Raw genomic sequence first — 10,999 nt, forward strand, 5'->3', positions numbered from 1 at the left:
AGACCTCAGAAGTGTAATAACATGGAATCGCTGATCCTGTGACAAGTTCATTTCTTCCATTAACCATGTTGTCTTAGATCGAGTTATAACATATTACCATCCGTGATTGATACTCTTTTAGCCAGAATAAAGTGATTTGCAAGGAAGGAACTAAGCTAACTACCCCGGCCCACACTTTTTCTCTTTTGTCCCTTTTGCTACTCACAACGAGACACATTGATGTACTTAGCTGCGAAGCAAATGTGGTGAGGCCATTGTATATGCAAAAATAGTAGCTGGGGCTGTTTCCATGCTCCTGTCATGGGGACACACAGATTGCTACAAATAATGGATCGAGCCTTGTCCCTGTCTATAAATAGGACGCTGCCCGCGGCCGTAGCACCAGCACCACCATCAAAAACCACAAGCCGGAGCTGACCACCAACTAGCACCCATACTTACAAAGCAAGCTGGGATTCTGGTGTACAAAAGAAAGAACAAGCAAGAAACATGGCCACCTCGAGCATGCTTCGGACGATCCTCACTGTCGTCTTATTGGCTCTCTTGCTAAGTGGTGAGTCTCGCGGTTTGACAAGCTTGTCGTGGAAATAAAATTTAGCTCCGTACATAGAGGGTATAGTTCAAATTTTAATTAGTACTCACCCCGTTCTAAATTATTAATTATTTTGCACAGCAAAATCTAAGCTAAAACAGCTAATAATTTAGAAGAACAGAGGGAGTAACTCACTAACACCAAGAGCTATCAAAAATTGCCAATAATTATTCAAATTCTCAATGCCTACTGATGTTTGACATTCAACTTCTATTGAAAAAAAAACATGATCAGGAACAAATGGCGAGCGATGCATCACGTCGAGCATCCAGGTGGAGACCATCAATTCAGGCGTCGTGGTGTCCGGCGGCGACACGGTGTTCCAGGTGGAGCTGAAGAACTTGTGCCCGTGCGCCGTCAGGAACGTCCGCCTCGACGCCCGGGGCTTCGCCACGACAGTGGACGTTGATCCTGCTGCGTTCCGCGCTGACGACGGAGGCGTCTACCTGGTGAACGGCGGCGAGCCAATCCCAAGCATGGCCACCGTAAGCTTCCAGTACGCCTGGGACCACTTCTTCCAGATGACTCCCAGGAGCTTGGAGGTCGATGGCCCGTGCTAATAGCTATTAGCAAGTTGCCTGCTCATAAGCTGTGCCATCTTGGATATAGTGTTATTATAATGGATAACTGTGTGTTAGTGTATGGGAGAGAGAGAGAGGGGGAGAGAGAGAGAGAGAGAAGCTAATAATCAGTCCTGCTCAATAAAGCTTGAGGAAACGGGTGATCTGCTCTTCAAGAAATGTACTGTATATGTCAAAAAAGGTATGCTACCAAATGATCAAAGAGTTTTGAAGAGGCAGAGTTTATACTCTTTTGTTGGAAAATGCATGGGAAAACATTCCGGTCCATGCATTGTCTCTTGTATGCCATATAATTTCCTTTTAAATTTTTGAGTGTTGCTAGTTCTAAGATGGCATAAATCATGCAACTTAACAGGACACCACAAACAGTAGACTGCAGATATGTGATGCCTTGCCCCATGGTTAGTTACCACAGATTGCTTGTATGCAGAGTTCGAAAAGTGCTTCCACAAATTTTCTAGTTCGCTTTATGTCTGAAAAGATGCACTCTCACGCGTGATAAATTCCTAGCCTCCATCGTACTCCATAGTATGACATATTCTTTGCTAGAAGCTTCGTGCGCTAAGGCAAACTCACAATGACTCGACACGTAGTCCTCAAAAAGATTTCATTAAACTCTCAATTTATATGTACGTTTTCTCCATAAGATCAGAGTTACACAATATTCTCTCCAAGTAGCTAGATATATGCAAGCTAGCTATCTTGTGACAGTGTATGATTGTCCAAAAGTTTTAGTGTCTTCTAGTAGTTTTTCTCTAGTGGGTGCCAAATCTCCTAGTATGAGTATTACTCAATAATTTACAAATAACCAATAACATAAACCCTCATAATCTCATTTACCACACAATTATAGTATATAGTTACCAAATGTATTAAAACCCGCTGGCCATAAATTATGGAAACTAACAAGAAATTTTATAAGTCTTTAAGTGTATATATATCTGAGGACATGCATGGAAGCCTACACTACAGCCCCTCCACTAGTACAGAATCCTTCACTAGTACCGGATGGGAACAGGCTTTAGTCCCGGTTTTCCAACTGGGACTGTATATCTGGAACTAATGTATCTTACCTTTTTATCCCGACGGCTATTCAACCGGGACTAATGTAATTTTTTAGAAACAAAAAAATATCAGCCTTCGCGCCGTCACCCGCCGGGGCCAGGCTGAGCCGGGTCTAGCCGCGCCGCCCGCCGGGGTCTGCAACTTCGTCTCGAGCACCACCTTCTTGAGCTCCAACTCCACCTCGACCGCCATAGAGATGCAATCAAATCGAGAGCAAGAAACATCGAAGGATTCACATTACATGAGTTCAATTTGATTCATTGTACAACAACTGATTCATAACACATGAGTTCGATTTGATTCACAGTACAACATCTAATACACAACACACTCACAAACCAATCATTCCCAAACACAAATTTATCTGTAGCTTCTCACCGGCTGGATCCGCTGCGGCCGAGCCTGTCCTCGCGCTCGGCGGCGGCATGCGGCCCTCGCGCCCGTGCTGCCAGGCTTGCCCTCACGCCGGCCAGGCCAAGTGCGCACGTGGCCGTAGGGCCGGCGGCGGCCAGGCTAGCCCTTGCGCGGCGGCCAGGCCAGCCCCTGCGCGGCCCGTGGAGGCTGGCAGCGGCCAGGCCGGACCCGCACGCCCTGCCGGCGGCGGCCAGGCCAGCCCCCGCTGTGCCCGCCTGGCCATCAGAGAGCTATACAGGAGGGGGAGAGAGAGGCTACGATAAGAGGAGAGGATAAGGAAGGGGTGAGAGAGATGAGAGGACAATGGAGCGAGTTGGGAAGATAAGGACAGAAGCTACATGCACTACACTTGAAATAATCGGAGCTCCGGGTTCACCACCTATAGTCTCGGGTGATAATTTCACCCGGGACTAAAGAGTTTTATTAGTTTCGGGTGTAGCCACCACCCGGGACTAAAAGTGTCCTACTCATCAGTCATGGGTGATGAGTACACTGGGATTAATAGGGGTTCGTTAGTCCCGGGTGGAACCATCACCCGAGACTAAAAATTATGTCCACCTAGCCATTAGATTCGGAACTAACGTAGACCAATGATAGTTTGTGTAGTAGTGCTCGAAATGAATTATCATGGTGTAGAAATTATGGCTCTTGTTTGGAAATATTGTGATTTTGGAGATATATAATAATAAATTTAATCTGACTAACATGTTTGTTAAGTATATATTTTAATAAGCCACACGTAAAACTTTTAAATATTGATTTAATTTATGATGTGAAAATCCGAATTTTTAAACATCCAATAATATATGCATGAACTTAAAGTTTTGATTCCAGTGTTGCTAACTCCTCATAATTAGAAGTCAAATTTAATTCCACAAATTTAAGAACTTTATAATCGTGTTATGTGCTTGTTTGTCTGAGTGATACTTGAATTCGGATTGAATTATAAATCCCAATACGTTTACAAAATCAATATAAGAACTACAATCTAAGTTTTTTATTAGGCATCCTTCCATATTGGTTAGCCCATCAATTAACCAATACGACTCTAGTCCACGACTGCCGCAGCAGCAGAGCAGGGCCCTCCCGGCCCATTTCGTAGCCCATGTACAGGCACTTCTTGGAGGCGTCCATATTCGAATTTTTTAAAAAAAAAGAGTTAAAAAATATTAAATTTGAAAAGGGGTACCATTTTGTAAATTTTCAAAAAATGGGTGCCTTCCGTCCGATCAACGGGCGGAAGGCGTGGGGCCGGAGACCTCCCGCCCATCCAACGGACGGGAGGTCCCAAAATTTTTTCCAGACCCCTCCCGAGAGCCTCTTCGCGAATAAGAAACTCTTTTTATTCGCGAAGAGGCCCTTGACGTGGCCGCGGCAGCATCCCGCCCGTCCAACGGGCCGTTCCACCCACACTATATAAGCCCCCACCTACCCCCAAATTCCCATATTATTCAGCAAAAATCAGGAAAAAAAAAGAAAGGGAGGAGAGGAAGAGAGGAGAGGAAGCGGCGAAGCCCTGTTCATACGTCGGTTTGGAGGTATATTCTCGTTCCAGTCGTATAATTACTTAAAAATAACTATAATCTAAGAAATATTTCTTAGGGTAGTTATATTTTGAATAGTTTTTAGTATTTTCAATAGTTTTTAGGAATATTTCTTAGGGTAGTTATATTTTGAATAGTTTTCAGTATTTTGAATAGTTTTTAGAACTATTTCTCAGGGTAGTTATATTTTGAATAGTTTTTAGTATTTTCAATAGTTTTTAGAAATATTTCTTAGGGTAGTTATATTTTGAATAGTTTTTAGTATTTTTAATTATTTTTAGAAATATTTCTTAGGGAGTTATATTTTGAATAGTTTTTAGTATTTTCAATTATTTTTATAAATATTTCTTAGGGTAGTTATATTTTGAATAGATTTTAGTATTTTGAATAGTTTTTAGAACTATTTCTTAGAGTAGTTATATTTTGAATAGTTTTTAGTATTTTCAATAGTTTTTAGAAATATTTGTTAGGGTAGTTATATTTTGAATAGTTTTTAGTATTTTTAATTATTTTTTAGAAATATTTGTTAGGGTAGTTATATTTTTTATGCAGATATGGCGTAGACACCGGAGCTCCATGACGCGAACACCGACGAACGGCATAGGTCGTACCTGGCAGCGGTGGAGGGGTAGCAGTTTCACGAGTTGCGCCCTCGTGTAGCAAAGGAGTTGTTGCACCTGGACGACCGCTGGCTTGACAGGTGATACTTTGTATTTTTTTATGGAATGAATGTATTGTTTGTTTGACAATTGTAACCATAATGCAAAATATACAGGTTACATGAGGCTGGTTTGCTGCCACTCGCACGTATGCTTCAGGCCGGCGACGACCAAGACGGTGGCGCCAAGAAGCGGATGCAGCTCGACCGCTCTCTACTTGCGGCGTTGGCGGACAGGTGGTGTCTGGAGACGCACACGTTCTACTTGCCGTGCGGGGAGATGGCCCCCACATTGCAGGACGTGTCGTACCTGCTCGGGCTTCCCATTGCGGGTGAAGCTGTTGGCCCGGTTGCCGTGCTACCTACCTGGAGGGCGGAGCTTCAGGAGTGGTTTGCTCCAGTGAACCCGCCATATTTTTTGGACGTACCTGACGCGCCCAGCCCCGCCAAGGGTTGGGTAATACAATATAGGTACGTACAATTATTTTTAATTAATTTAATTGAATCATATGTGACTACCTCTAAGCATTGAACAAATATATTTCAGGCTCAGGATCTCCACCCTCTGGCTGGGCAGTACGAGGTGTCGCGCTGCCTGGAGGTATATCTATTGTGGTTGTTCGGCTGGGCTCTTTTCTGCAACTCTAGCGGCAACTATGTGGATGCGGAGCCGGGCCAGGTACCTGGGTGGAGCTAGGGATCGGCAGTGCTTGCTGCCACGTACCGAGGCCTTTGCCAGGCCTGTTTGAAGACGGAGAGGACCGCCGTCATCACAGGCTGTCCACTTCTACTACAGCTATGGTTGTACGAGCGATTCACCATAGCACGCCTCCCTAATCAGCGAGGAGACTAATCCGATCGTGATGTATGGGCTGTGGCACGAGGACAGCCCCACGATAGGTTCGCTTTGGACCGATCGATGATTAAGCTCTTTAATTTACTGTTGTACATTTCTGTATATGCAGAGTACCGACGCAGTTGTGTAATTTTGCAGATGAGCTAGGCACATCGGCAGGTCCGAAAAGCATACCCTCAGTTCGTGTCCGAATTTGATCGGTTGCGGCCACAGGATGTCATCTGGACCCCGTACACCGGTGCGGCTGTCTAGACACGTGCGCCGCACGGGTTGTCCTCCCTCTGCACGCGTGACGAGGCGTACTGGCTCACAAAGGCGAACCTAGTGTTCGATATTATCATGGAGTCGTACTGCGTTGAGCGAGTGATGAGGCAGTTCAGGCGACGACGGCACTTCCCTCTCCTACCCGAGCGTTCCAGGCCGTGCCGCGCAGCGTACACGAGTAAGTTTGTGATAACTCATTTTCTATTAATTATATAACCGTTATCATGAAATAATATTGTCTTCCAAATGTTTGCAACAAATATTCGCGCAGGGGATATCATGCCAACGAAGTCAACTGGGTTGTCAAGCTGCAGGAGTACGTAGTAGGGTGGCTAGACACACCTGACGATGTGTGGGACGAGCCGCAGCCACACACAGAGGCGTCTTACGGCGCATACATCCGCTGGTACCTCACTCGCACGCGTCCGTACGTCACTCTTTCACGTATTGATGACGCGGAGCATCAGCACCCGCCGACCATCTCGGACACGTATCCCTTGTACCATGATCAGGCGCCGCGTCTTTCGCAACTTCAATTATTAAATATTTTTTTAAAAAATAGATAACAATATTACTCTGCTTCCCATTACTCATGCAGATCGATCTCATCAACTGCGCGGAGGTTGAAGCTGCATCTCAGATCACGTTGTTTGAACGTGGAGTACGTGTACCGGACGCACGGTACAAAGAGAGCTTTCATCGGATTCATGACAACTTGATGCGAGCGTTACGTGCACTGACGTGTTGCAGCAGAGACGACGTGCGGGCCTCCAGTTTATCTCATGCGTCCGCCCACGTGTACATAGCTGGCCCATCGACCTCTGCAGCACCGCACGCAGCGTCCAGCGGTACTGCCGCCAGTTTGAGCTGTAAGTCCTTTATAATTGCCATTTCGATCAACTTTGATTTACGCGAATAATTTTGTTTGTTTTTATAGTCATGCACTCGACGGCAATGGGGCCTCCTCCTGCAAGAATGGAGCCTCAGACGTTTGGTGCCTATGCTCCATGAATGTCTCTCCCATCGGGTTCAATGCCAGCTGCTCCGTTTTCTCAAGGCTATACTCAGCATGCTTGGTCGATGGGAGCTCCTGCACATGGTGGTTTGTTCGGTGTGCCGGACTGGGAGGGTTAGGACGGCGGCTCCGTCAGTTTGTCAGAGTTGAAGGGCGGCGTCGCCGGGCCTGACATCATTGGTGCCTCCCAAACGTATGATGCTCTAGCTCCACAGTCCCAGGATGACCCGTTCACGCCGGCGCCTCCTCCGCCTCGTCCTCACCGTGCTCCAGATGCACTCACGTACTCGGAGGGGCACATACGCCGATGGCCTAGGACTAGGGGGGAGGACCAAGAGAGCATGAGGACCGAGACAGATGGAGTAGATACTCCTGATTCGGTGGACTCTATATATTTAAACTATTTTTTGTATGATACTATTTTATTTTTAATGGGTTGATGTATCGTACTATCGTAATATTTGGATTCTACGTTGCAAAACGTTATCGTTTAACCATCTTCATACGAGTTTTAGATACAGTAATCTTCTTCGTAAAATTGAATTAAAATTTTATATGTATACAAAAGAGTATGACGAATAAATCTTGTATTTGAAAAAGTATGAATTTTAAATAGTTTGTAAAACATAAATTCGAACAAAAAATAAGAAATAATGGGAACCTCCCGCCCGTTGGGCGTGCGGGATGCCTTAGGGGCCTCGGAAAAATTGTGGGACCTCCCGCCCGTTGGATGGGCGGGAGGTCTCCGGCCCCACGCCTCCCGCCCGTTGATCGAGCGGGAGGCACCCATTTTTCGAAAATTTCCAAAACGGCACCCCTTTTTCGAATTTAATATTTTTTAACCCTTTTTTTAAAATAATTCTCCATGTTCCGTCTGAAGAGAGGCACGTAGGCGTCTAAGCTCCTAGTGCCCATGAAGGACTGCACGAGGTAGAAAGGTTTGAACGCCCCCGCCATGGGACGCACGAGGTCAGGGCGACTAGAAAGCTAGCCGTCAGAGACGCCTCAACTGCTGCACTGCATCCGCCTGCTGCCACCAGCGCCCGACGTCCTACATCCTTTGAAGCACCACGTGGATGCACGCCACGAGCCCGTGCCTGGCAATCTCAAACTGGTACATGCTTTCCAATTTAGTCCAGTTAGTGATTAGGAGACAACAGGAATAGAAAGCCGTTAGGTAGGCCACATTCCCTGCCCTGATGATGGAAGAGCTCCGAGGAGGCAGGTCCGTATATAAGTCGGCTGACCGCACCGGGTCCCCAAACACTAGGTTAAGTACAAGCCCAACTGGCCAACTGCCGATTGGAATGACCTGCTAGTTTCCCGATTGGAATATCGCAGGCACATCCAACGCCAAACACAATGCAAGCTGCAGTGCAGATACGTGGCTGAATTGCTCCTGTTGGATTGATCTCCCAGAGCCCATCGGACCCCAATGGACCCGATGGGCCTCCTCTCACACGCGCCCTGATCGGGGACGCTCCAGCCCGTTCGTAGCTGGTGGGCCCCCATCGCACTGCGCTATAAAGAGGAGGTGGGGGCCAGCGGCACATGACACGAGGTTCACCGTGCCGCTGCCACACCACCGACAGTCTAAAACCCTAGCCAATCTAGTGGAAACGCAGTAGCGGCGGGAAGACTCACCGCCGCCTTCATCGACGACGCCACATCGTCCCCGCGTTTTCCCCGTTGCCACCCGAAGGACGCCGAGACCTACATCGAGCCTCGACTACCTCAAGCATCACCACCACCCGAGACGATGGTGGGTCCCTTAACTGCTCCCGCAATGCAGGTCCATGACGGTATGATCCCTAGTGCCCCTTCTCCTCTCTCCCTCACGTTATCTTGACTTGTTTAGATCCACACGACATCACCCGATCCTATAACATGATAGTGGATCCACGGATATAAGTAGTTGATCCACGAATATAAGAAGTCGATCCATGGATCTAACAATGGTATCAGACGCCTAATCCTGCTCGCGTTGATTAGAGATTGGGAAGATCACAGAAAATAAAGAAAAGAACCCATAGAAACCCTAACCCTAGACAAACAGAAAAGGGAATGGCGGAAAAGGGGAGGACTTACCTCTTCTCTCCTTGTGCCGTCCACCGTTGACGCATTCAGGATGCCAGCACGTCGACCCGACCTCGCGAGGCCATGGGCCGAGCGCGGACAGAGGCCGCACGAGCCGCCGCCGTGCCGCTCGCCGCGCGCCGGATCTAGGCACCACGGTGATGCCGCTCAACGGCGGCGCGCTCACCTTGCGGTGGACGCGCGCGCCGGCGAGGGGGCTCACTGTGGCGCTGTACACCGCCTGTCGCCGCCGCTCTCGATCGCTCGGGTGGAGAAGACGGAGGCGCCGGGAGAGAGGAATGCGCTAGGGTTAACGCGAGCGATCGACGGGGCTTGTTGTTCCGCCGAGAAGCGTGCGCGGCCGTTCATTTTTGATCGACGGTCGAGATCGACCCGTGCCTCACGAGCTTCTTTCAGCCCAGGCGGGACGACGCTTTCCTGGCCCAGGCCAAGGTTGCCTTCCGCCCAGCAGTGAGCGCGCGCGCGAGCTCACAGTCCGGCCCTTAACGGGCCGCTGCCACAGGCCGCCGCGCGCGCGGGCCTGTTTTAAGCTGGGCTGCCGCGCACAGAACAAGGCCGGTGGGCTGACTTCCAAAGATGCATAGTGAACCATTTTTTCTTTTTTAGAAGCACCTTTTCGATAGAATTTCAATGAATTTGATGCATTTCAAATTCAAATTTGATTGAACTTTGATGCAATGCTTCTAAAAGATAAAATTAGACATAATTTTGATAGAATTTATTTTTCCGCTGCAAAGATTAAATAGATTAATTTTCTATTGATTGCTTGTCTTGTTATTTGAATTTGAACCAACGAGAGAATTTAAAATTTCAAGACAAATAGATTATTTTGAATTGTAATATTGTTATTTTTTTACCAACATTGACAATGACAATATTGCAATTATTATGCTATTATCTTCTTGATAGATATTTTTCATGTATTAAATAAAATTCAGCCCAACGGTGTTTTAGACTTAATACAAAAAGTTATTGCATGTTTTAAATTTTGACCAACGTTGATTTTAAAATATGCAACAATATATTCGAACTTATTTTAATGTTCTCACCACTCATGAATATTTTTCAGGAGGGTTATCAATGATGTTTTCCATCAATGATTTTCCTATCTTAAAGGGCGACAATTACCATGAATAGTACAGAAAACTAGACCTGTATTTCATTATGGGTGAACTGGATTGGGTCCTAGCTACACCAACTCCCACAGAGCCTGTGATTCCTGTGAGGGAGGACACAGACACAGATGCTTCTTGGAAGCAAACAGAGCTTTCTTATAAGAAAGCAAAAGCAGATTATGAGAAGCTTTATGCTAAATGGTTCCCTGCCAACAAGAAATGCTTGGCAGTTTGTAAGAACACTATTGAGCCTGCAATTATGGGCTCAATTGATTGTGCCACTGTCACAGAGTATCTTGAGAAATTAAAGAACCAGTACAATGGCTCTTCAAAGACTTATGCTACCCAGTTGATCAAACAACTAATTTCAGAAAGATACAATGGAAGTGGCATCAGAGAGCACATTCATCGTATGGTCAACCAGAACAACAAGCTTAAATCATTGGACCTGGCCTTTAAGGAGGATCACATAGTACATTTGGTTTTTGCCTCGTTGCCTAAAGAGTTTGATACTTTTGTTGTCAACTATAACACCCAACCACACACTTGGGATGTAGAAAAGACCGTTGCAATGTGTGTCCAGGAGGAGGAGAGGATAAAGTCCGCCAACAGCGGATCTCTCAACTATGTGAACAGGAAAAGGAATGCCAACTTCAAAGGCAATTTTTCTTCTTCCTCCTCTAAAGGAAAAGGCTCTCATCAGCTTCAACACAGACCTCAAGATGGACAGGTTCTAGTAGAGAAGGACCAATGTCTCTACTGCAAAGAAAGGGGACATTACAAGAAAAACTGTCACAG

At 46.6% G+C, this 10,999-nt stretch overlaps 1 protein-coding gene across 1 annotated transcript; it reads left to right on the forward strand.

Moving 5' to 3' along the window:
- The first annotated feature begins 400 nt into the window (after window positions 1-400).
- LOC112903419 lies at window positions 401-1,478 on the forward strand. Its single transcript, XM_025972680.1, has 2 exons — window positions 401-553; window positions 827-1,478. The coding sequence occupies exons 1-2, from the start codon at window positions 490-492 to the stop codon at window positions 1,150-1,152; spliced, it is 390 nt and encodes a 129-aa protein (XP_025828465.1). The 5' UTR covers window positions 401-489; the 3' UTR covers window positions 1,153-1,478.
- Window positions 1,479-10,999: the final 9,521 nt, after the last annotated feature.

The sequence above is a fragment of the Panicum hallii genome, chromosome 8 (assembly GCF_002211085.1).
Source record: "Panicum hallii strain FIL2 chromosome 8, PHallii_v3.1, whole genome shotgun sequence".
NCBI classification, from domain to species: domain Eukaryota; kingdom Viridiplantae; phylum Streptophyta; class Magnoliopsida; order Poales; family Poaceae; genus Panicum; species Panicum hallii.